Source organism: Triplophysa rosa, linkage group LG14 (genome assembly GCF_024868665.1).
Source record: "Triplophysa rosa linkage group LG14, Trosa_1v2, whole genome shotgun sequence".
Classification (NCBI taxonomy): domain Eukaryota; kingdom Metazoa; phylum Chordata; class Actinopteri; order Cypriniformes; family Nemacheilidae; genus Triplophysa; species Triplophysa rosa.
In genome coordinates this window covers 22,566,511-22,593,521 of record NC_079903.1, presented here as the reverse complement: position 1 = coordinate 22,593,521, position 27,011 = coordinate 22,566,511, and the positions used below count along the sequence as shown (strand labels likewise).

General features: G+C 40.7%; 1 protein-coding gene across 4 annotated transcripts in view; it reads right to left on the bottom strand.

The window, feature by feature from the left end:
• The window catches only part of nbeab (neurobeachin b), a 237,383-nt gene that overhangs the window by 102,185 nt on the left and 108,187 nt on the right, over nt 1-27,011 (bottom strand). For 2 of the 4 annotated variants that reach the window (XM_057350789.1, XM_057350791.1), the window contains exons 28-34: nt 26,520-26,688; nt 24,985-25,414; nt 19,784-19,935; nt 17,694-17,814; nt 15,416-15,546; nt 10,314-10,375; nt 3,949-4,013 (exon numbers count right to left, since the gene is read on the bottom strand). In XM_057350789.1, coding sequence (XP_057206772.1) covers nt 3,949-4,013; nt 10,314-10,375; nt 15,416-15,546; nt 17,694-17,814; nt 19,784-19,935; nt 24,985-25,414; nt 26,520-26,688 — 1,130 coding nt within the window. The remainder of the gene's footprint in view (nt 1-3,948; nt 4,014-10,313; nt 10,376-15,415; nt 15,547-17,693; nt 17,815-19,783; nt 19,936-24,984; nt 25,415-26,519; nt 26,689-27,011) is intronic. The other 2 variants (XM_057350790.1, XM_057350792.1) reach the window with 1 other exon arrangement.

The following is a 27,011-nucleotide window of genomic DNA, read 5'->3' as shown; positions in this document are numbered from 1 at the left end:
TCAGGTGGCGGCGGAGGTCAGAGAGGACTGTTTCGTGTAGCTGCTTAAACTTACATAAAGGATCTAGCGCGGAGCCGGAGAGATTTACCGGTGGACGGCCTCCAGATGTCGGGAGCAGCACTGAGCAGATAAAAGCAAAGTGCTCTGCCGTCTCTTGACAGGTCGGATTGAGATACTGGAGATTCTCGAGAGCCATTAAAGTTTGCTAACGGGGAGAAACTGACTCGCTGAGGCACACAACTCCAGCGTAAACGCTACAAGTACTTTTCTTGTAGGTGGTTTCTTGTGGTGTAGATTTTTGGCTAATGACCGTGTTTTCAGTACATTTTGGGAGCAGTTCTGGACATGACAGCTGGGCCTGAACGTTGGAGATGAAGATCATTGTAGTTCGACTGAAATAAAGTTCTTGAGTTTCAGGAAAGCGTGTATTTCAGGTTTCACTGAAGCAAAGTGGTGATTTCTTAGACTCTCCAACAAATTCATGTTAGAGTTGAGAAAAACAATGTCTTCTGGATGGAAGAGGAGTGTTGAATATGTATTCTTTTCCTTTTACATGAATAACGGAAGTACAAAATGAATTTACTTCAATTCCTCTCACAAAATCTTCAGCTCTGAATCAAACGGGAAAGTTCCCATCCTTGCCTGTTAAAAAATCATGACCACATGTTTAAAGGGATAGTTCACCCAAACATAAAATTTCTGTCAATATTTACTCACGCTCCTGTCATTTCAAACCTGTGTGCCTTTCCTTCTTCTGCAGAACGCAAAAGAAGATATTTTGAAGAATGTTGGTAACCGAACAACGACGTTTCCCGTTCACTTCTATTGCATGGACACAAACCCAATGCGAGTCAATGAGTTCTGCTGTTGTTCTTCAAAATGTCTTCTTTTGTGTTCCTCTGCTAAAGTGCTGATCTTCATGGCCTCCCAAGCTGGTTTAGTTTCTGACCAGACCAGTTTAACCTACTTTGGTTTGCTTAGGAACTCGAGATAAACTCTTCATGTCAGCTTTTTCCTCTCCACATTCGTGATGGCAGGCCGGAAGCGCTCTCTTCTTTTACATGAGAGATTGCGTTACGGCCTTCTAGAGGTGCTTGTCATCACTAATGCACATCACATGGGCCGCATGCTCGTCTGAGCCCCCAAAATCCCCCCGCAATCACACCCGCCTCCCCCTGCGCGACCTCATTCCCCCGCTGGAAGTGAAAGAGCTCTGAAGAAATGCCTGTTTCCAGTGCGAAAGGCTATTTGAGAAGAGACGGCAGACCGGGATTGGCTCGGGTGTCGTGGAGGAGGCTGATGTCATGTTCTTGGCAGGCCAGCGCAGTTCCACATCTGCATGTATTTCCTTATTTATTTTTGTCACGTGGGCGCATCTCGGAGATGAGATGAGACGGCCCAATCCTAGGAGAGTGGAGAAGAGAGGGAGAGAGAGAGAGGCATTATGGGTCAGTTACAACATTTGGAGACCAGATGAGTCTCCGTGTCGTTTCTTTTTGGTTCAATGAGGAGTAGTTAAGATGCTTAAGTTGTGTGTGTGCATGTGTGGACTTCTTTTAACGTTTAGAAAGATATGTTTTAAAGGCATAGTTCACCAAAAATGAATATCATGTCACATTTACTCACCTCATTTGCTGAATGGGGATCAAGAGTTTATCAAGCTCCGAAAATGAGAAAATGCAATGTGAAAAAACATTTTTTATGGGCATGTTTTTGGTCATTGTGTGGAACTGTACATGCATTTTACTTCCATTGTAACGAGCAGTATGCGACATTCTGAAAGAACTCATGTTTCCATTGTTGTTACATGTTTGAGGTATTCCGCAGTGGTGTAAAGTATTGGAGTAAATGTACTTAGTTACTTTACTTAAGTATCTTTTTGGCTACTTTGTAGTTGTACTGAGTATTAAAGATATTAGCAACTTTTACTCTCTACTTAACTACATTTTTGAACAAGTATATGTACTCTTTACTCCACTACATTTGTAATGACTAATGCAATTACACATTACATTTTGCATGGCACCTATCTTATAATTAATATTGCCATTTACAGGGTAATGAAGGTACTACAATCTTGTGGATTTTGCCCTAACTTACAAAAACTTGTCAACATGGCTTCTTTATATGAATATGAGTGCAGTATCAGGTAGAGTCAATCGCTGGCGGTTTACACACGGTTAGCCCTTACCCGCTATTTCTACAGTAATATATTGGCAACACTGTTGCCAGCTAGTTACTGTAGGTCACACATCTACAAAAGCTCTTATTTTTAAAACTAACTCTTCCTAAATGTGCTCTAAACATGTTTGCTCAAAATTTGACCATGTGGTGGGACTATTGCCATGAAGTGATGTAAACCAGTAAAAAGAATGTATAGTATTTCAATTTTCAAAAGTGCTCTCACACTATATAGACAAAATATTAACCTATAGAATGAGTCGGACACAGAGAAATGAACAATCCACATATGAATCTCAACAATGGTGACAATCAACTGAACAGCGTCATGCTGCAATGCATGCTGGGTACATAGTACAAAACTCATTCATGATTGTTTGTCACCATTGATGAGGTTTGTATGTCAAGTGTCTAACTGTGTCTCAATTGCAAAGAAAGATTTTCTGACAGAGATCTTTCCATTAAACATGTGAATCACTTTACCAAACATATCTTAATAAATCTTAAATGCTATATTATTATTATTTAATGATTGAATTCTTTCAGATGTATCTTCAGTTACTAAGCAAACATAAAGTTGCGGTTCCTGTAAAGTCCCTTTCAGTGTTATTGTATAAGTGTACATTTTAAAGCTACAAGAAAGTCAAAGAGTCCAACCAAAGCAAACACTGATCTCCATAATGGTGACTTAAAACAAATTGAACCACTATGAACTAGAGTTAAATCTCAATAAAGATCTTACACAGATGACAGAAATAAAGTGAAAGTGGTGTCTGTAATATGTGAAGATGTTATTGATGTTTGTGTTTTAATTCTCCTCTGGTGAAATCTTGACAGATTTATTGTGTTCATCTGTTATTTACACGTGTTCATCTAAGACTGTGTGACTTAAGTGCGTTAATACAAACAGCCATTGCAGTAGTTTACTGTAAAACACCTACAGTAACTAGCAGGCAACAGTGTTGCCAATACAGTATATTACTGTAGAAATGGCAGGTAAGGAGCTAACAGTGTATGTGAAATGAGGACATGACTGCAGCTGGCCATGAGGCCCAAACCAGCATGTCCAGTGCAAAAAGGCTTTGACTTTTTGATTTTACTTAACATTATTTATCCGTTATATTGAAGAGACCTTTTTGAAGGAGTTTGGTTTACTTAGAGCAGTTGAGCTTAAATGAGACTTGGGTGTTTGTAATAGACGTACAGTAGGTTATGATGTCGGCCATGATTTGTTGCAATTTTGAGGTGTTCAGTCTTATTATGATTTAAGAAAATAAATGCGATTGCTCTCCTCACAAATCGACTGTTTCTAGTTTTTCACTGACATGTCTCTTAAGTGTTGAGGACTAGTGCTGCTTTGAGCCTACATTCAGTATGAGTAAAATACTCAAGTACTGTTAAAATCAGATACTCAAGACTTTTACTCAAGTCGTTTTGAAATTGGTGACTTGTAACTTGTAATGGAGTAATTTTCACTGCAAGGTATCTGTACTTTTACTTAAGTATGGTTTTCAGGTACTGTCTTTTAGCAGCCTCGTGACACACACACACACACACACACACGCACAAACAGTGCCCACGCTACTGTGACAAGAGGCTTAGGGGCTAATCTGGTCTCCACCCTGTTCTCTGGTGAGTCTGCTCAGAGCTGCCATGGTAACTAGACAGCCGAGCAGACCAGCAGATAACAGGCTTGAAGTGACATAAGTGTACACTGATGTGAGCTACAGTAGTAATCGTGTATCTGAAACGGATGTAAGACTCTACCTTCCCTCGTTGATGAGCTCAATGAAAGCCAGGCCGGCATTCTTCTGTATGGAGTTCTGCCACTCCTGAAAAAAAGAAAACAGAAATATGTGTCATTCGGTTTTGGATTGTGGTGATTGTGACATCTTTGTTTCATCAATATTCATAAAGGCGCGATATGAAAAACATAGAATTTTATTTAAAAACGAAAATACCTCGAAAAACCCTCATTTCAAACCTGTGTTACTTTCTTCTGCAGAACACAAAAGAAGATATTTTGAAGAATGTTGGTAACCCAGCATCACTGCCCCCCATTGACTTCCATCGTATGGACACAAAACCACATTTCTCAAAATATCTTTGTGTTCCGCAGAAGAAAGAATCATTACAGAATTTTTATTTTTTGGGTGAACAATCGAATTAAGTGATCACAGCAAATCGGTTTGCTGTGTCTAAGAAAGCAAAGATGTTTCTGAGGTCTCAAATCCACAATCACCCGACAAAGCCATAAAAAGCGTGGATCTTGGCCCTGTACATACGCATCATCTTCTCTTCCTCTGCGAACAGATCCGTAAACACAGGAGAGACGTAATTGGTGAATGAAACTATATCTTCCCGCCCCTTAAACACAGCCATTTCCTTCCTGTGAGTTCCCAGTGACAGATCGCCGAAGACCCGCGTCTCCAGACCGGCCCTCTCGCCTCAGGGGATGTCTCATGCCCTCCCTCTCAACATTTCCCCGACTCTTTCTTTTGGTGTCTTTCACACACAACACGGGTCTGGAGATGATTAAAAAGCCTTGCGTCTGAGAAATTTTCGTTCGGTCTTAAAGGTACGAGTTTGGGAAAAGAGCCAGAGCCGGGCTGGAGTTCAAAAGAATGGAGGGCAGAAGAAAAGATCGGACCTGAAAATATCTCCCTGTCTGAATCACTGAGATGAATGTGAACGATGCCGTCACTGGGAATGCTGGGAATTTGCAGAATAAAATTCAAATATCGTGTTTTAAAGGAATACTCAAAATGTAACAAAATGAAAAATGAGTTCTTTCAGAATGTCGATACTGCTCGTTACAATGGAAGTAAATGCATGTACAGTTCCACACAATGACCAAAAACATGCCCATAAAAAATGTTTTTTCACATTGCATTTTCTCATTTTCGGAGCTTGATAAACTCTTGATCCCCATTCAGCAAATGAGGTGAGTAAATGTGACATGATATTCATTTTTGGTGAACTATGCCTTTAAAACATATCTTTCTAAACGTTAAAAGAAGTCCACACATGCACACACACAACTTAAGCATCTTAACTACTCCTCATTGAACCAAAAAGAAACGACACGGAGACTCATCTGGTCTCCAAATGTTGTAACTGACCCATAATGCCTCTCTCTCTCTCCCTCTCTTCTCCACTCTCCTAGGATTGGGCCGTCTCATCTCATCTCCGAGATGCGCCCACGTGACAAAAATAAATAAGGAAATACATGCAGATGTGGAACTGCGCTGGCCTGCCAAGAACATGACATCAGCCTCCTCCACGACACCCGAGCCAATCCCGGTCTGCCGTCTCTTCTCAAATAGCCTTTCGCACTGGAAACAGGCATTTCTTCAGAGCTCTTTCACTTCCAGCGGGGGAATGAGGTCGCGCAGGGGGAGGCGGGTGTGATTGCGGGGGGATTTTGGGGGCTCAGACGAGCATGCGGCCCATGTGATGTGCATTAGTGATGACAAGCACCTCTAGAAGGCCGTAACGCAATCTCTCATGTAAAAGAAGAGAGCGCTTCCGGCCTGCCATCACGAATGTGGAGAGGAAAAAGCTGACATGAAGAGTTTATCTCGAGTTCCTAAGCAAACCAAAGTAGGTTAAACTGGTCTGGTCAGAAACTAAACCAGCTTGGGAGGCCATGAAGATCAGCACTTTAGCAGAGGAACACAAAAGAAGACATTTTGAAGAACAACAGCAGAACTCATTGACTCGCATTGGGTTTGTGTCCATGCAATAGAAGTGAACGGGAAACGTCGTTGTTCGGTTACCAACATTCTTCAAAATATCTTCTTTTGCGTTCTGCAGAAGAAGGAAAGGCACACAGGTTTGAAATGACAGGAGCGTGAGTAAATATTGACAGAAATTTTATGTTTGGGTGAACTATCCCTTTAAACATGTGGTCATGATTTTTTAACAGGCAAGGATGGGAACTTTCCCGTTTGATTCAGAGCTGAAGATTTTGTGAGAGGAATTGAAGTAAATTCATTTTGTACTTCCGTTATTCATGTAAAAGGAAAAGAATACATATTCAACACTCCTCTTCCATCCAGAAGACATTGTTTTTCTCAACTCTAACATGAATTTGTTGGAGAGTCTAAGAAATCACCACTTTGCTTCAGTGAAACCTGAAATACACGCTTTCCTGAAACTCAAGAACTTAATTTCAGTCAAACTACAATGATCTTCATCTCCAACGTTCAGGCCCAGCTGTCATGTCCAGAACTGCTCCCAAAATGTACTGAAAACACGGTCATTAGCCAAAAATCTACACCACAAGAAACCACCTACAAGAAAAGTACTTGTAGCGTTTACGCTGGAGTTGTGTGCCTCAGCGAGTCAGTTTCTCCCCGTTAGCAAACTTTAATGGCTCTCGAGAATCTCCAGTATCTCAATCCGACCTGTCAAGAGACGGCAGAGCACTTTGCTTTTATCTGCTCAGTGCTGCTCCCGACATCTGGAGGCCGTCCACCGGTAAATCTCTCCGGCTCCGCGCTAGATCCTTTATGTAAGTTTAAGCAGCTACACGAAACAGTCCTCTCTGACCTCCGCCGCCACCTGAACGGATAGAAACACTGGCTGTCTGAGGCCTTAGATGAATTGCGTTGATTAGGAGGCATAAATAAAAAAGCGCAAGATGATTATCGCTAATTTATTCATAAAAGTGACAGTCCGCAAAACAGAGCGGGGCGCGAGGTCACGAGCGGTGAACGTCCCGCTGTCTGAACGCATTAGCGTGCGGATGAGAGGAGGAAGGGCCGGAGGTTGTTGGAGTCAAGGCGAGGATGTCTCCTAGAGGAATAAAGATGTGGACTGTGTTTAGATGTGCATCAAGCAAATATTCATTCTAAAAGAGGTCACGGTGAAGAAAGAAAAGAAAAAAACCTAAAGGAAAGGGTGGAGACGATTGTGTCAATATCAATAGAAAAGAAGAACAAAGAGCAGTTGTGATGTCAACAACATCAGTGTGAATTCCTAAATTTGATGAAAAACTTATTTCTGGACTCTATTTGAGATCCACTACAAAACTTATTTTGGTTAAAAATAAATAAAATCACTTATTGATCAAGAACATTAATAATACATAATAATGATTTATGATTTGATTTCGCAGGAAGTTACTTTGACTGTATGTTTTAAACAGATATTGTCATAAGAAGGCAAAAAATTTGGCTTTTTTTAAAAACGTAACAAAATGTTAAAAAAATGACTTGGGCATTGATAAAAAAAGTTACATTTATCCATAAGTTCCAACATTTTTGGCACCTAAACCACTTACACAAAATTAAGCAACATAGCTCACGGTTCAAAGCCATTTTGTTTTAATTTTACAGCTCCAGTGGCGTTATGGAATAGACAGATAGTCGCAACCTTTACAATGTCCGAAAAAAAGATTTAAAATGGTACCTTTTCTGTCGCTTAGGTTGTACCCTTAAAGGAGCAACGTGGAGATTTTAGTGGCATCTAGTGGTGAGGTTGCGAATTGCAACCAACGGCTCACTACACCCCTCCGTTTCGAAGTACTAACGGCAACTGGCAGAGGACAAACATGTCGTCACATTTTCGCTGCTTTGCTGAAGGAGATAACGTATTTACGAAACGCGCTCTGTAGAGCAGATTGTCCGTTTAGGGCTACTGTAGAAACAACATGGTGAATTCCATGTAAGGGGACCCGCGGTGTATGTGGATAGAAATAGCTCATTCTAAGGTCATAAAAGCATACCGCTTCATTATGTAAGGTCTTTATACACCTCTGAAGACACAGGGATGTATATTATATTGCATTTCTCTCAATAGATTCTCCAAAAAAACTACACACTGGACCTTTAAAGGTTCCTTTTTGTACCTTCACGGGAATACGATACATCAAATATTGTACCTTTTGGGGCTAAAAAAGGACCTATTGTGTACCAGTTAAATATTAGGGGTACAAAACATAAAACTGTACCTTTGACACAATAGGTCTTTAGGGTACAACAATGTACCCAAAAAGCTACAACATTATATCATGTTCTGTATGCCTGTAAAGGTACAAAAAAGTACCACCCCAGAGACAAAAAAGGTACGATTTTAAACCTTTTTATCTGTAACACGATGCTTTTTGCATACTTTTGGGACTAAAGATTTCTCTTGCTCACTCTCTCATGTAAAGACCTGAGTCTTTTGTTTATCAAGGCCTCCCTGGCTGAGGAACATGTTCTAAATCACATCCAACAGCGACAAAGACTTTGGCTCCAAACATACTTTCCTGCGTCTGAGAGCCGTTTTGAGCCCGGGCTCTGGTTTCATTCCCTCTTTGTCAATCGATATATCAGACTGTTTCTACCCCGGGCGATTCTAATGGCAAGAGCTTTTGGAGCAACAGTAACATTATATTTTTAACAGGGGCGGAGGAAGAGACAACCAGGAACTTAAATCTCAAAGTGATGCGTCAGTCTGCAATCAATCTAAGCAGCAACAAAGCGAGCAGCCGTCATAAAAAAGATATCAGGAAACCTAAAATTCCAAACGTTCAATGCCAAGCGGGAAAGGTCGGCTAAAATCTTCAAAAGGAGAAGGGAACAGCAGGATAGACCTGTGCGCCACGCTGTCTGGAGGATGCTGGGTAAACTAAGAGCAAATGTACAGATCGACTCCCCTCTCGGGCCGGCATGAACTTCACAGAGTCAGAGGTGCCATTCAACGACTAAAAGCTCCCACCCCGCCGAGCACTCCGACCGGCTGGATTCTGAGGAAGAGATGCTGAGGTAATGGCTTCCTTATGGGCTCTCTACACAAGAGTGATGGGCTGACAGAAGGTATGTTAAATATCTCCCGCTCTGACTACAACATCGGGACCCTGACCCCTTTTGAAAGGGAAGGCTTAACATGGGACTACGGAGGTCAGAATCTGTAATATGTCAGCGGGGTTTGGATGGAAAACGATTGCGGTGTGTTTACATGAGGTGGGGTTACAGAAAAACTATTTTCAGTTGAGGAGGGAAATGTGGGAAGAGCATCGTTTCACAAACAATTTCAAATTTGTAACTTATACTTTTCAAATGTAGTTTGACAGGCTTGCTATTTGAGGACAGTTTTTTTAATTGTGGATTTAAATGTTTTCCTGTATTGCTTTCTACAGAATCATTGAACATTTAAAAGAGTAGCTGACCCAAAATTCGATCATTTTTACTCACCCTTAAGTTGTTCCTAATGTATATAAACTGTACTGCTAAACAAAAAGAACGACTTTATGTACGGCACTATTGACTACCATTGTAGAAAATAAACAACTATTATACTCAACGGTGGCCCAGAACTGTTTCCCACATTCTTCAAAATATTTTCTTTTGTGTGCTACAAATACTGTATGTTTGGAACAGCCTGAGGGTGCGTAGATGGTGACCGAATCTGAACCCTTAAAGGAATAGTTCACCCAAAAATAAACCTGTATGACTTTCTTTCTTCTGCAAAACACACAAAAAAAGATCATTTTAAACATGTTGGTAACCAAAAACCGTTGGTCCCCATGGACACGAAACCAATGCAAGTCAATGGGGACCAACGGTTTTCTCGAACCAACGTTCTTCAAAATATCTTCGTTTGTGTTCGGCAGAAGAAAAGAACCTTACATGTTTGAAATGTCAAAAGGGTAAGTAAATGATGACAGAATTTTCATTTTGGGCTGAACCATCTCTTTAATGGGACAGTTGACCAAAAACTTTCATGTTGTTTTATATCCATATGCCAGTTTTCTTCCACGGAAAACAAAAAAAGACATTTGAAGGTCTACTGGTCATTGCTTTAGAAGATGCATATATAATGTATAGACTACTCATATATAAAGTTGTATAGCTATTTTAATGAAAGATTTTCGGCATTGTTGCAACATTTTTAAAGATGCCAGTCCAAGTTTTGTAACATCGCAGAAAAAGACAACCAGTACCTCAAAAATTCCCCCTTTTATTCTCCATGGAATCAAAGTAAGTCGCATCAAGAGCACGAGGGAAACAATCATCGAATTTGTACTTTTGGATAAACACCCAAAACAGAAATTTGTTCAAGATAATGTTCCACGCAGCAGGACAAAAGCAGAATATTATTGTGTTAAAAGAGAGAAAGTGAGGAAAAGAGCGCCATCTCACCTGCGAGCATAACAACATAACTAGTTCCACCACTGATGTACTTGACTTCATGCACACCAGACCTGAAAGAGAACATAAAAAAACACACAAATCAGTCCGTCCGCGTTTCCATAATCGCAAACACACGGCACCAAAATAAACTCTCTGCTTTTGTTTGAAAGGTCGCTTGTTGTTTGTTTCTGCCTGCAATGTGGCAAACATAATTACGGAAGTTCTGCATCTGCAAGGTTCAGTGAAATCCATGTCGTCCACATGGTCTTCAGAAAAGTGCACAGTGCCAATGTACACAACTAAACCACGTTATAATTGAATGTCACAGAACAAGCAGGCAGGTTTTGATGAGTTATGTTTGAAGTTGAAATCGAATGTCTCTTGTGTTATGACTCAGATGGCTAACAGCTCTCGGGGTCACTGACGGAGTCTCTTGAGAGGTCAGAGGTCATCTGCTGCACGCCTGTGTGAGATCAAAAGCCAAGGCCATGGTCTCACTCACATCTGAACGATGGTTAACATAAAGACACCAACGATACAAACAGCATCATATATCCTTATAAGGAATTTGAGTTTAAGAGTCCTTTTAAACAAAACGCTTGTTATTCCTTGAATATAACTGAAGTACAGTTGAAAACCTCATTTATAAACGCTGGTAATTGTAAATGACATGCCTAATCATTGCCAGACATATATGCAAGGACGAACTTACTTTGCCTCTCAAACACATGCACCTGCATTAACATAAAACACAGCACATTGCTGATGTGCATTGCTTGTTTGCATGAGCCAGCAGAGTCATTGAGACAGGACTAATGAGAGTAAGATGAGCGAGAGAGAGAGAGAGAGAGAGAGAGAGAGAGAGAAAGCAGCACGGAAGAGAGCGAGATATATGTAACTTGTCATGCACGTTTGAGCTATGGACATGAAATATTCTTTCAATTGTGCATGTTTTAGAAGAAAGGTGTGTGGAGCTACTGTTCTGACAGAAAACACACACACGGGTTTGTTTTGGTATTTTCGTGGAGACTTGCCATTGACTTTTATTGTTTTTACACTGTTTGGTGTTTCCTACCGCCTACCCCTACATAACCCTCACAGAAACTTTTTGTATTTTCCAAATAGCATAATTTAGCATCTTTATTCATAATAATGTAAGTGATCTCAGGTTTTAAAAGCAAGACACACAAGAGCACACACACAGTAAACTTACACGGAAGGAGCCCAATGCAACACTAGGTACCAAAGTCTCTACACATAATACATTTGTTGGTCTTGTTCAGTAAAAATAATTCATCTTTTAAAAAGAAAATTACACTTGTTTTCACACAACACAGTAAACAATATAAATATCCTCAGTTAAGATTAGTTTCTAACCCCACTGGGATTGTTTTTTGTTTTATGCACAAACACTACATTTTGTTCAAGCTGCGCATAAACAAGGAAAAACTACCGATGAGGTCATAAAAATTGGTTTGAGAGAGATTTATCATTTAAGAACTTTATTACATTAAGCAAATTTACTTCTCAAATAGAATTAGTTACTTTTACTGAAAATCGATTAAGACTTGTACAGACTGTAAAGTCCTTTTTTAGGTCTTTTTTATTACTATGGGATCTAAACCCACCAGTGTGAAACCACTCAACACACTTCAGCAAACAACCAAAAACAAGCTCTCAGAACATCATATCCATGTTTTGCCAAACTTTCACTATCACTTTTGATAGCCGGCGGGGTAAAAACTTCATAAAGCCCAATAATTAAACATGCACATATTTCAGAGGCCAAGAGTTCAAGTCCCAACAATTTCTCGGTCTCATTTATGAGGTTGAGATGGGCCCGATACGTTCGCCTCTGACCCCGTTTTCTTGGCACCCCACTGGGGTCCCTCCAAAGTCAGGTGGAGGATTGACCGCTGCCTCACACTGCTGGACAAACTAAATGCATTCTATTTAAACAGTAAGTCATCCAACTTTCCGGTTAAGCTTCCCTGACGTGAATGTGGCATTGTCGGAAGACTGTAGCATCTCTGACTTGGGCGGGCAGCTTTCACAAGGGCAGCAGTGTTCCGCCCAGAGGCCTCGTACTTACACTCACAAGCGCTGAGAGGCTGTCCGAGGGCGATCGGGGCATAATTGCCCCCTGTGAACGGGTGTCTAGAGGGGGGCCGGGCAGGGGCGTGACCCCTGGTGCCGGACTGGGTGATGGATGAAGGGTAATTATGGGTAAATAGGGCGCCTTTGCACAGGCGAACAGTATTTTAGCTGAGAGGCTGAGGAAGAGAGGAGAGGAAGGTGGTGGGATAATGGACATGTCTTCTGGTCACAGGCTCAGGACGGGGTGATGGTGTTAACATACTGGACAAACAAATTTGTGAGCAAGTAATAATAGAATAATAATATTAATTATGGGGCTTGTTTGGAGGGTTGTCTTGGCAACACACAAGCACAGCCAATGGCAGCGAATCATGGGACAGCATGAAAAAAGTTGGCTACAGTATGTTTTTAATTCTGAAAATGAAACCAAAACTATACAGGGTCAAAGTTTGATTCCATGCTGGTGGTCTGGGGACAAAAAAACATCTTTCTGCTTTGATAGCAATCTAGACACGTGTTCTCATAAAATGAAATTCCTTGCATAAATCATATAAATCACAAATATTGCATTGTCCAATCAGCCCTGTGAAATATTACATTGATGATAATATACTATAGGCTACGATAGTACGATAGTACGGTAGATAGAACGATAGAAAGAAAGAAAGAAAGAAAGAAAGAACGAAAGAACGAAAGAAAGAAAGAAAGAAAGAAAGAAAGAAAGAAAGAAAGAAAGAAAGAAAGAAAGAACGAACGAACGAACGAACGAACGAACGAACGATAGAAAGAAAGAAAGAAAGAAAGAAAGAAAGAAAGAAAGAAAGAAAGAAAGAAAGAAAGAACGAACGATAGAACGAACGAACGAACGAACGATAGAAAGAAAGAAAGAACGAACGAACGAACGATAGAAAGAAAGAACGAACGATAGAAAGAAAGAACGAACGAACGAACGAATGATAGAAAGAAAGAACGAACGACAGAAAGAAAGAACGAACGATAGAAAGAAAGAACGAACGATAGAAAGAAAGAAAGAACGAACGAAAGAAAGAAAGAAAGAAAGAAAGAAAGAAAGAAAGAAAGAAAGAAAGAAAGAAAGAAAGAAAGAAAGAAAGAAAGAAAAAGAAAGAAAGAAAGAAAGAAAGAAAGAAAGAAGAAAGAAAGAACATAAGATGGATGGATGGATGGATAGATAGATGATAGATAGATAGATGATAGATAGATAGATAGATAGATAGATAGATAGATAGATAGATAGATAGATAGATAGATAGATAGATAGAAGATAGATAGATAGATAGATAGATAGATAGATAGATAGATAGATAGATAGATAGATAGATAGACATGGAGGAATGGAGATGAATGGAAAGAAAGAAAGAAAGAAAAAGCGAAGAAGCGCATAAAGAGAAGAAGATAGAAAGAAAGAAAGAAAGAAAGAAAGAAAGAAAGAAAGAAAGAAAGACGAATAGATAAAGATGGATGGAAAGAATGGATGGATGGATGGATGGATGGATGGAAGGATGGCTGAAAAAAAAAAAGAAAGAAAGGGAAAGAGAAGAGAAAGAGGAAAGAACAGAAGAAAAAGAAGAGAGAAAGAAAGAAAGAAGAAAGAAAGAAGAAGAAAGAAAGAAGAAAGAGAAAAGAGGAGAGAGGGATTGAGGAGGGAGGATAGAAAGAAAGAAAGAAAGAAAGAAAGAAAGAAAGAAAGAAAGAAAGAAAGAAAGAAAGAAAGAAAGAAAGAAAGAAAGAAAGAAAGAAAGAAAGAAAGAAAGAAAGAAAGAAAGAAAGAAAGAAAGAAAGAAAGAAAGAAAGAAAGAAAGAAAGAAAGAAAGAAAGAAAGAAAGAAAAAAGAAAAAGAAAAGAAGAAAAGAAAGAAAGAAAGAAAGAAAGAAAGAAAGAAAGAAAGAAAGAAAGAAGGAAAGAAGGAAAGAAGGAAAGAAGGAAGGAAGGAAGGAAAGAAGGAAAGAAGGAAGGAAGGAAGGAAGGAAGGAGAAGAAGGAGAAGAAGGAAAGAAAGAAAGAAAGAAAGAAAGAAAGAAAGAAAGAAAGAAAGAAAGAAAGAAAGAAAGAAAGAAAGAAAGAAAGAAAGACGGATAGATGGATCTGGATGGATGGATGGATGGATGGATGGATGGATGGATGGATGGATGGATGATGGATGGATGGATGGATGGATGGATGGATGGATGGATGGATGGATGGATGGATAGAATGATAGAATGATAGAATGATAGATAGATGGATGGATGGATGGAACGATAGATAGAACGACGGACGGACGGACAGACCGACAGACAGACAGACAGACAGACAGACCGACAGACAGACAGACAGACAGACAGACAGACAGACAGACAGACAGACAGACAGACAGACAGACAGATAGATAGATAGATAGATAGATAGATAGATAGATAGATAGATAGATAGATAGATAGATAGATAGATAGATAGATAGATGAAAAACATGTCTATTTATTATGTTGTGCTAGTTAAAGCTGTTGACATTAAAAGTGATAAACCGCTTTATTAAGTAAAACAGATTAACATTTCTATTTAAGTAAAAAGGCCATGAACTGGACACCTCAAGTCAACATCAACTGTGAAGCCTCCAAATGTGAAGAGGATCAAGTTATAGCATAATTGGTATATAGTTATAATTCAAAGAGAGGCATACAGTATGTATGTAAGAATGTCTCATGAAATGGCCGTCTCAGTCGCAGACACATATTTGTACAGTGCTGTAATGTGGGGTTCCATGAGTCTGAACAAACTGGCTTTGAGCGGAGGGGCGGACACTGCGATTTGAATCCGCAAGGTAAAACAACCACTAACAGAGTGTGAAGTGTGAGTTCCTGCGCAAAGAGAAACGCTTCTGTCATGTGAATTGCATGCGTGAAAAATGTGGTCAGCCACACAAACTCAAAGAAAAGGGAGGGCGATTTCAAAAACAGCCCAAAACACACACACACACACAGAATGTGAGAGAGAGAGTGAGCGAGCGAGCACATGTACCTTCAATGAGCAGCTCCTGGCCGTGGCTGCCCAGCAGAGTACGAGACAGGAAAGGAGCAAAGTCCACAAAGATCTCCCTCAGTAAAGGCGCGACCTTCTCCAGAGCTCGCTCCAGTTTAGTGGTGATGCTGCTAAGACAGAGACACGACGTGTCAGATAAAAACATGCTCAGTTACATGCTCCGGGTGCACAGTTACAGTAGCTACAGCAACACTGCACACCAAACCAAAGCCGCATACTAATAACCAGCTCGAGAAACTACAGGGCTTTAGTTACAAGAAAATATGGATTTTACGTGCAAAACATACACAAAGGCTAGGGCCTGAGTTAGTAGTCCTGGAAGGTGTGTTGACAGTATGGTTTTTTATTTTTGTTTACTTAAAGCTTAATGTTGATTCAAATATTCTGATTCGAAGATCTGACAAAGGTAAGAACAGTATAGCTACACATACAGAAGCCGTTACAGTAGTACTGTAATTACACATTTGTCGAAGCAAAGTTACTATTTTGATGCTCGAGTACCACAGGATTACATTAGAAATGGGATGCTGTTCGAGAATACAATAAATGCAATACACTTTTACATACATAAAAGTAGAAACAGAACTAGAGAGCTATATATTTCAAAATATATAAATATTATACAGGTTGTACAAGTATTTTTTATCAATTGGTGACACATTTGTTTGTAAGTTAAAGTAATCGATTTGTAATGCTAGTAAGCGATGCATGTCAACATTTTCATGGGATGTATATTAGTATTACTACCTGTAAAAAATACTAAATTACAAACACTTTCAACTTAAAAAAATGACAGGATTTATGACAAATGCATCAAATTTAAACCTTTTCAAGAGACGGAGAGGCATCAGAAGTACACATTAATTTATCCAAAGGCTCGTACTTGCATCGGTTCTTTATGAAAAGAAAATGCATCCAAAACTGTGTGTTGTTAGATCATAAGGTGTTCAAATGCCTTTTATTTTCTTTTGCAATCTTTTATTTTTTTTCTAATGGAAGTGAACGTGTGAATGATAAGACTGTGAATCTCTAGTGCAGGTTAGGCATCACAGTCTCTGCATCCAGACACTTTCATCATTGACTTTAGACTCCCAGTAAGTGCTGTCGGTTACCGCTGCCATGGCAACTGATTTGCGATTCCTGGCGCGGCAGAGGAGCCACAAAGAGTGCGTACGTGTGTGTGAAGCGTAAAGGCCCCCGGAGAGCCACACACACTTTCTTCTGTGTAGCCAGACAGCGGCGTGTCTGCGAGATGTCTGTCACAAAGCATTAGACGAGGTGAAGCGACGGAGCCGAGGTCAGCGCAGTTTCCACACACTCTCCAAACACCGACGCGCACTGATTTCTCTGCATTAGCCCGTTCTGACAGCTCACAAACACACACGATGGGCAGCGGAGAGAGCAGGGGCGGACTGGCCGCTTAGACGGACGTTGCAACGTGAATGCAAAAGATGCATGCACCACCATCTCCTACACCCCCCCACCCCCTTCCCCCCCATCGACAGATTCGGTGGAGGGCCGATGCGGGCCTAAAAATGCCAGGGCCGATTTTTCTTCCCAGTCCAGCCCTGGGAGAGAGGACAGACATTTGTAAGGTGAGGGGTGTCTCGTTTGTCGAAAACCACAACAGGAGAAAACAAAACGATCCTTCCCTGTTGTTCTAAACAAAGGAAAGGCAAGATGTGTGCAAAAATGAAATAATAAGGATGAGTGCCGACTCCCTCTTGTGGCAAATATTAGAAAAAAAACAATTCGAGAATTTCACACATGGGAAAGTTTCCAGCACACTTAATTCAAGCATTTCACCTCTCCAGGCTGTATTTGTTAAACCCAAAAATAATTCATTCAGAAAATTCAAATCCTGAAGGCTATGACTTATTTCTCTGTAGAACACAAAAGAAGATATTTTGAGAAATGTTGTGTTCATAGAATGGAAGCGAATGGGGACCAATGTTGATTGGTTAACAACGTTCTTCAAAATATCTTCTTTTGTGTTCTGCAGAAGACGTTTGGAATGACACGAGGGTGAGTAAATGATGAAAGAGGTTTCTTAAGGCTGTCTTTTATAATATAAAGAACCTTTTTCCACTATACAAAAAAAAAAACTGTGAAACAGAAAGGTTCTTCAGATGTTAAAGGTTCTTTATGGAACGATTCAGCCAAAATCGGCTCTTTTATGACATTGTAAAGCATATCTATATGTTACGTAATAGGCATTGAACTAAATATTTGCATTCACACACAAACACAAGTTCACCTCATGTTCTCCATGGTGTCCTCAGGCATGGGCGCCACGGTCTGCACCGCGGGCAGGTTCTTACTGGTGGCTCCGTTCACAAAGCTGGCAGAGGAGGAGGAGGCAGATGTTTCTGTGGCCCCTGTGAGACGAGAGAGCAACTCAAGGTTACAACACGCACTTCATTACGCCGGTATACTAGAAAGAAAATTGGAATATGAATGAAATAATTCATAATAATATTTAATATTATTAAAAGATGTTTGTGTGTGTGTTTAAAGCTGAGCACGTGTCAGTTTGACAATACAGTAGCCTGTTCAGGATCAGATGATTTTTGAAGGTTGACGTATTGAACAAGACGTTTCAATTCCTGATTATTAAAGAGGCATATGATGGAAAAAAATATTTTATTTTTATCTCACTTCATTTTTGATACTCTTAACATTTGCATTTTGTAACGTCAACTAAAACACCAGATGCACTTAAAAACGCACTTTTCCTAGTTTTAGACAGAACACTGTATAATACAAGCTTTAAGACCCAAATCATCACCACGACTCTCTTCCGCGATGCAAAAGCGAAGTATCTCGCACTGCTCTAATTTCTCTCTCCGTCACATTCACACTGTCCACGGCGTCCCGTGCAGCGGGGAGACTGGGATAGATACGTTACAGGAATAGACAGTCATCCTGCAAAACCACAAGCTGTCACAGACATCTGAGGGTGAGAAATCTATTACGCAGCCATCAATCGCCTTGTCAGAGATGAGGGTCCTTCCATAAGCAAATACACAGAGCTGAAGGGCAGCGTCGAGGGGCTTGTTCTGATGGATTTCAACCTCAATCTGAATCTACTTCCATTGTGCATTCTAAGCAGATGTCAATGAGGTATGAAAATGAAATCACAAGAAGCGATACAGGCACTTTCCACAAAGAGCCGAATATTTGATATTACCTGAAACACAGATCCGATGTTGGATGAGAATTATTCGATGTGTTAGATACGCTACTAACATTCATTTAAATAATCAAGCAGCATGATAGGTTGTTCACTTTAAACTGTAAACACATCAAATGTAATTGTAGGATTTTACAATATTAATTCTTCAAATCTTACCGAGTACTGTATAATGTGGCCTACATTTCTTTTCTACAGCAATAATCACACACACACACACACTTATCTAAATGAGGACATCCATAGACTTCTGTTGCTTTTATACACAGCTAGTTATAAATACTATAAATACCTCAGTTTGGCTTTGTCAGGTTTTGCTCACTTTTGGGTACAAGTTTGTCCCCTAAATAGTTAAGTGAATACACACACTCACACATTGCAGTTGTACTTAACAGTTCCAGTCCTAATGTACGTGTTAAAAATCATAGTCTACACCCTGAGCGGGGCATTCAACATTTAAGGCCATTTTTGTTTTCGTTGCATTACTGAGTCTGGTGGTGTGGGTATAATCTTATGTGTATGTGGCCACCTAACAGCCTTGAAATTTCTTACAGATCCTATCTTAATGTGAGTGGCTCCCCTGACATCTGGACCTATGACGCTCACTGCAGCGGTACACTGCCGCAATATATACCGTAGCAAGGAGCGCCCTCTAGTGGACACAATGCTCGCAACCAAATCTAATTTCCTGACCTCAACCTAGTTCGTATTATTTTAAGAATAGAATCTTTGATTATCCTAGAAATAGCAAAGCAGAACGGGTTTAAGTGGTCAATGTAGTTAAGCACTCGTTAAATAAGATACTTGCACTTTAAAGGGACGCTTCACCCAAAAACACAATTCTGTCAGCATTTACTCACCTTCGAGTTGTTCCAAATCTGTACACATTTCTTTGTTTCAATGAACACAAAGATATTTGGAAGAATGCTTGTCACCAAACAGTTCTTGGCCACCATTGACTAGCATAGTAGAAAAAATGACAAGTGCCTCAGAACTGTTGCTGCTTTCCTACATTCTTCGAAATATCTTCTCTGGTGTTCAATAAAGCAATTTCTCCTATATGGTAGTTTTCCTACACTTTGGATACAAGTGTTGGCAGAATGCATGAATTGGCATGTGATGTAAATGAAAAGACGGGTGAGATGCACACTTACCTGTGGTATTGATCATGCTCTTGGGTGTAGTCGACGCAGCAGCAAATATGTTAGGTGTGCTGCTGGAGGCCAGGGCACAAGTGGACCCAGAACTACCGACTGTGTTGACCGTCACACCCGACAGAGGCTTCTTGGCCTGTACCACCACACTCCTGTATGACACAGACACCAGAGACTGTAGATAAACTCATTGCGAGTGATTCTAGCGGTTTAACTGCAGTTGGAAGACTTTCTTCACAGCACGGTATGGAAATGATCTCACAAGGAAATAAACAACCAATCAGTTAACATTTCACAGAACACTTCCTGTAAGGAATGCCGGACAGATTCAGCAAAAGTGAAAGGGACAGAAGCAAAATAAAACACTTCACCCGCAATAATAAATATGCAAGGTTGCTCGCGAAGTGATTTGATGGAGTCAGAAGGAGACCGATGTTTTCCAAAATCTGGTGGGGCAGACAGCGGCTAAGCCGAACGCTTGTGGTGGCATGGCAAGCGAAAGACCAGCACACAAAGTAAACATCCTGCGCTCCTGTTACCCCGAGCTCACATCCACTTCTCAAATGGACCGGACAAACAAACAACACAAATCAAAAGCAGTGGCTTGTGCTTATGTTTCTCTCGTCTGCCGTTTGTCCAGTGCTGTACCTCGACACAATGTCAAACTCGGAACTCGGTTCATCAACAGATATTTTCCAGGTGTAGTGCCAAAATGTGCTGTTTTTATAGCGGAACTGTTTGGGGGGGTTGAACAAAAGCCTCAGGAAACAGACCCAAATGATCAACTTTGGAATTTTGCACCTTGGCCAATTTATGCTGTTTAAACAAGTTAACTCGACACTTTTTTGTGCTGTCGCAACGTGATTTATTTATGTTTAATCGTCAAACCTGATCCATTCAAGTTGGGATTGTATGAATGATTTGTCTTGTGTTCAAGTTTCACGGATTTCCAGTTCCCAGCACGCTTTGCGTGAGATTTTTAAGCACGCATTTTTAAACCAAGTGCTATTTTACGTATGTTAAGGGTTATTTTAAACAGTCAAATAATGCTACACTGCACAAACTGTTATTTTACGTCCCTCTTATGCATTATTACAGCAAAAAAGTCCAATTACAGAAATAGTGCACTCTTCAAAATAAAGGTTCTTAGATGCCATAGAAGAACCTGTTTGTCTAAATGGTTCCATAAAGACCCTTTGACATCTGAAGATCCTTTCTGGTTCACAAAAGGCAACAAAAGATTCTTCAGATTATGCAGAGGTAGGAAAGAGGTGGTTCTTTAAAGAACCTTTGACCTTTGAAGAGTGTTGGGTGTTTTGGTTGTGAAGCACCATGAAAAACATGTACTTTTGTTTTTCCTGCTGCCCCATCTGAAAATGACCGTTTGTTTCTGGGAGACTTTTTCACGGTGTAGCATCACTATTATGTGCATATTTTTATGTGTATTTTTTACTGTAGGGCGTTCTAGCCCCGTCTCACCTTCTCAACACACCCGCAAACTAAGCAAAGTCAATTAAAGAAATACCTCCTAAACACATTAAATGACTCTATAAATAACAGCCTATGAACACTACTCTACCCTGCCAGCCAAAAAGGATGGTTTTACGGTTTATTTATTTATAGTTAGCTGAAAATCACATGATTTCCAGCCTGATCTGAACTGAATATAGCAGCAGAGACCAGCAGAATCACGAGTCTGCCTTAACCTCTTGACCCCTCCAATAACCTCCCGTATATCTTCAGACAATTTAGGTGTATATGTATATCCATAAAAGCCCACCTAACCCTTATACTAAAGACCCCTCGAGGACGAGCGCGATATTATGACACAATGATATTTAGTTTGTGTGCCTACCACGAGATTTCACGTGACTGGGGTCGAAGATGTTTGCCGAAACGGAGATTTGCGCTTTGGGGTGATGTAGCGCAGATCTGTTTATGTGGAACCCTTTCCAACGCTCAGATGCTGTACAGAGAGGATAAAGCCATTAGAGCACTTGTCTGGGATACTGCGACTCGTCCCGGCGGCGCGCTCCCGCTTTAACATGGACAGAGACGCTTTCTCAGAGATCGCATGCAAGGAAACAAAAACATTCTGTGACACGTGCTTCCTCTTAGGGCTACAAACAGAGCATAACATCTTCAATTGGCACAGGTGCTCCTCTATGACTTATTCTCGTAAGTCATGGATGTAAATAGATGGTTTGGTTTGGTATGTTGTTTGAAGTATTTTGCATGAAAATATATGCGGTACGGACAGGAATGCTGATAAAACTGGCAATGAAATAACAGCCCAACACGAAAGTGTTTAAAGTGTTATAATAGAAGCATTGATATACTTTAAGAAATAGTTCACCAAAAACAAAAGCTGTCATCTTTTAATCGTCCTCATGTGGTTGTACACTCAGCAGATATATTTGCAATGTTTTTATTGCTCTTTAAAATCATCTTTCAAGGGACGGTTCACCTACAAAATTGAAATTCGTTCATCATTTACTCACCTTTATGTCATTTCAAACCTGTATGACTTTTTATGCCTCCGTTGACTTCCATTGTACGGACACGAAACCAGCGAGACATTTCTCAAAATATCTTCTCGAGTCATATACAGTCCACCTCTGAACTGCATGAGCTTAAATAAATGGCAGAGTTTTAATTTTTGGGTGAACTGTCCCTCAATTTGATGTCCTGAGAGACTAAAATGTAAATATGAATACAAGATGATGGTGCATTTCTGTCCGTTGTTGACCGTTTTAGATGAAATGAAAAATGGAAACTAAAACATACTCAAGGTAGATATGTATTGATTTGGAGTGATGTTTCATCTCTGCTCCGAGTCATTTTTATGCAACAACTGTAATAATGTGTTAACATGTTGTCGTACATTCTACTGAGAAATATGAGCACATCAATTATTCATTGTGAGATTTAGCTCGGATCTGATCAGTCGGCACTTAGCAAAGATCTACCAAGTGCTTCATTGTCTTTTCAGCGTTCACCATTTATTGCTGGTAACATCTCGGCTTCTTGCAGGTATTTGACAGGTATCGTACAGAGCCGATAGCATTAGACTATAAACAAGCATCTAATAAAATATGAACGCTCCTCATGAATTCTTCATTAACTGGGGCCTTGTGAATGATGTAGGAAATATCCAGCACATATTTTATTAATAGGATTTTTTAATTGACTACAGTATGGATACATCTAGGCTGGAACATAAATAATGCAACCGGTTTATATGTGTCATTTGAAATGGCTTACCGACAGTCTTTACTGTAAAAAAAACACGATCCATTTGCTTATGTCCTATACAGTGAGAAATTCAAGTTTATCGCAATATTACGTATAACAGCCTACCTTGAATTTACATTGACATGAAATCTTAATCTCAAAGTGTTTCTATAACGAATTGACCTTCAAAGCAGATTAGAGTCGAGATCTTTCTGATGGTGGCCCCGTCTGCAAACACGGCCGCCTCGTAATTCAATACTAAATGAACAAAAATCACCTTTGGAAAGTTCCAGAAAGACAAGCCGAGGGTGTTGTCACTCCCAATCTACTGAGGATCTGACAGACCATCAAAGAAGCCCGTCCAGGCCTGGCAGCTCATTTGGTGGCAGGTGGCAAACAATTAGACACAGCAATTTCAGGGCGGGCAGATGACATTAAAGCACGCGAGAGTGAGCGGCACGGCCCCGCGTCTGTGTGAAAGCATTTCAAAAATAATACACTCTGCCACGGCAACTCATTTCTGCCTGCCAGGCCCCATTAGGGTGTTGAGGGCTGAGGACGACAGGAAGGGAACGAGGGCCGCGGCGGGCCGCTTCTGTTTAATCCGTCATCAACACCCCGGAGACCCTCCCCGACGCTTGCGTGCACAAAACACCTTTACTATTCAGAAGCCCGCCTCATCTGTGACACAGCGGTCGCCGCATACATTACGGCCAGGGCAGCGGTTTCATTTCTCCTGTCATTCTCTTTCTTAGCTGGGAGAGGAACAATATTAGTCTGGCAGGAGTCAAACGCTGGAATATTGCTATATCTTGTGCACATTTTATTTGTCTCGGCAAGGAACTAAACTCTTAGATAGTAAGTGATCATTTGATGTATAGACTAGGGGTGTTGCAATATACCGGACATTACAAACCGTGACTATGTATATCATGGTAATATTACACATCGGATAATATTGTAAATAATTCGGCACCAGTTTAAAATATTTATAGCCCTTGTACAGACTTGGAAGACAATGCAGTGGAAAATACTTTGTGTGACATCATTTACTCCCCCTCAAATTGTTCCAAGCTGTATACTTTTCTTTGTTCTGTTGAACACATAGGAATATATTTGGAAGAACGTTAACAACGGAGATTTCTGGGGCACCATTGACTACCATTGAAATGGGTTTTTTGTTTTCCTAAATTCTTAAAAAGACTTTCTATTGTGTTTAACAGAACAAAGAAATGTACAATCATTCTTTCTACTAATGTCAATGGTGGCCCAGAAATCTCAGTTGCTGACATTCTTCCAAATATCTTTCTTTGTGTTCAACCAAGCAAAGACATTTATACAGGTTTGGAACAACTCATAATTCATGAGAGAATTTTCATTTTTCGGTGAACTATCCCTTTAACAACCCTATAGTAGCACGCAAATAATATCATTTTAAAGAAATGGATTAATGATACAGAAAGTATTGATTTAGTCCAGCTATAAATAGCAAACCAAATAAAAACGTTTCTTAAGAGCCTTTAAGACTTTGGCCTCGGAATGTAAACACGCCACAAAAAGACATTTATAAACACAGCAATTCTCCGTGCTATGAAGTACGGGGAATTTAAAGTCAAAGAGTTATGGCTTGCTTATGACTAAGTAAATCATAATGGCCGTTCCTCAGGGAAAAGACTAATCCAGGTATTCATCGTAGCTGACTGTGATGTATAGTCTCGTGTTTTAAGGCACGGAAGGGATAGCACACGCACAGAAAAGGTCAGCCTTTTTTCCCCGCAGTAAATGGGCTACTGAAGTGATGCTGATGGTGACACAAAACATTCCATCAAGCTAAAGCCAAAAGACAAGTTTGTTTTAACCTTTGACACCCATGCTTATCTATTGCTATTGCTGCCACCTAGTGGAGGTTCATATTAGTTACAAAAAGACATTCCCTAGTATTCCCTGGAGCTGCGAGTAGACAGTACCTGTCAAATGAATGGAACTGCATGGGTAACATGGCCTGGGCTTCTCTCTTCATAGCCAGGTGATCCGTGTAGGGAAGGGGGTCCGACGGTCCACTCTCTCCGCTCTCGACGGGTGCCGCGACCAAGCTCTTCAGGATCTCCTTAACGTTGATGCCTTTGTTGGCCTGGCTGATGCTGGAGACGGAAGAGGCGGGTTTGAGATGCTCCGCAGTCGACGGCTCACTCAGGTGGTCTTTGACCTCTGCGGACAGGGTGCACAGCAGCCCGCTCATGCCGTTCGGACTCCTGACGCAGAGATCGAGGTCGGCCCCGTTCATCACGCCGGACACCTGATCGTCACCCAGTCCCGAGTCAGAATGAGGAAGGGACGTCTCCGGGCGTGACTCGTACACGGCCTCCTTATGGGCGTCAGAGAGGGATGAAGGGTTCTCTGAGGGACACAAACCAAAATGCAGAGAAAGAATAAAACCGAATCCTTCTGTTCTCAATCTTTTGTTCGTCCTGACCCAGTTGTTCTTCAGATGTTGGGCTTCTCTTTTTAATATTCATCGCGTGGCCATGACAAGGTCAGCGGGGCCCGATTTAGTCACGGAGCACGTCTGGATGGCTATTTGGGTGCGGGCAATCATCTGCTACATGCCGTTAGGAAAAACACCCACCCATTGCCTTTCTTCCCTGAAATGTATGAGAGCGACGCCGCCTAGTGCCTCAGACTCTATGATCCCATTCTCCTCTGGTGGATTGCCTTCCTAATGGGCTCTGACAGATGGGGCTGGAAATAGCACCGCTGCCCCCTGTGTCCCCAGCGTTCTTCCGCCATACGTCTTTCATCTTTATATTCTTTATTCTGTTTACCTCTCTCGCTGTTATTTGCTTTCCCCTTTCCTAGAGTTTTGCGACACAAACTTTCTTAAAGGGATAGTTGATCCTAAAAAAAGGAAAATTCTGTCATCATTTGCTCACCCTCAGGTTGTTCCAAACTTGTAAAAATGTGCTAAACTCAACTAAGATATTTGGAAGAATGTCGGTAACCAAACCGATCTCATCCCCTATTGACTCCCATAGTATTTATTTTCCCTCCTATGGCAGTAAATGGGGGATGAGATCTGTTTGGTTGCGGCCATTATTCGAAATATCTTCCCTTGTGTTTAGCAGAACTATCCCTTTAAGAAACAAAAAATGCACTCTCTTAAATGACTGGACGTTCCTCCTGTATGAGACTGGTGTGCATTACATGCACAGTTAGCCGTGATTTGATTTCCTTCAAGAACTTTGCGTCTCATTTATGGGAGATAATTAGCGCGGTTTATGAATTATTGATGCTGGTAAAGCTCGACGTGAGCCCTGCGGGGACAGTTTTGCAGGATAACGGAAGGTGCGAAGAGAAAGGAGCAAAAACACAAAAGAAACAAAAGATTGACCTGGTAATTAACTGATGGTAATAGGGGTCATTTAATGCAAAATAAGCAATTCAACGAAGGCAAATTAAATAGTTTGTCAAAAAGTGTATTAAGCAATTCCCACAAATGTAACACCTGTGCTCGTAGGAGAATTGATCTCCTGCCGAATGCCTCGTCCCGATTGGCTGATAGACCTGACCGTCTCCCGCTGGGGTTCCAGGATGTCCCGGTACTTAGACACCATTAGGACGGAGATAAAATACACAACAGCAAGAGCCAGGAACTGGGCCTGCTTACTGTCGTCCTATGAAACACAACACAAAATGAGGATTATAAAGAGTCGATATGTAACCGAAGAACACGAGCTCTTTACATGTAACATAACTCTTCTGCGGTCACAAAAGAGTTCATGTTACTTCAGTAACATCTATTAGATGTATAAGTGGATGTAAATATGTAAGATGAATAGCTTCATTGCTTTCCACAATATTGTGAGTGTCTTTAGATACAAAACATCTGCTAAATGCCTAAAGTCAGTTGACACAAGTTTAACAGCCAAAAATGATCACGTATAATCATGTGTGTGTTTCTCCACAGGTCATTCTGCATATTCTTACACTTTACATT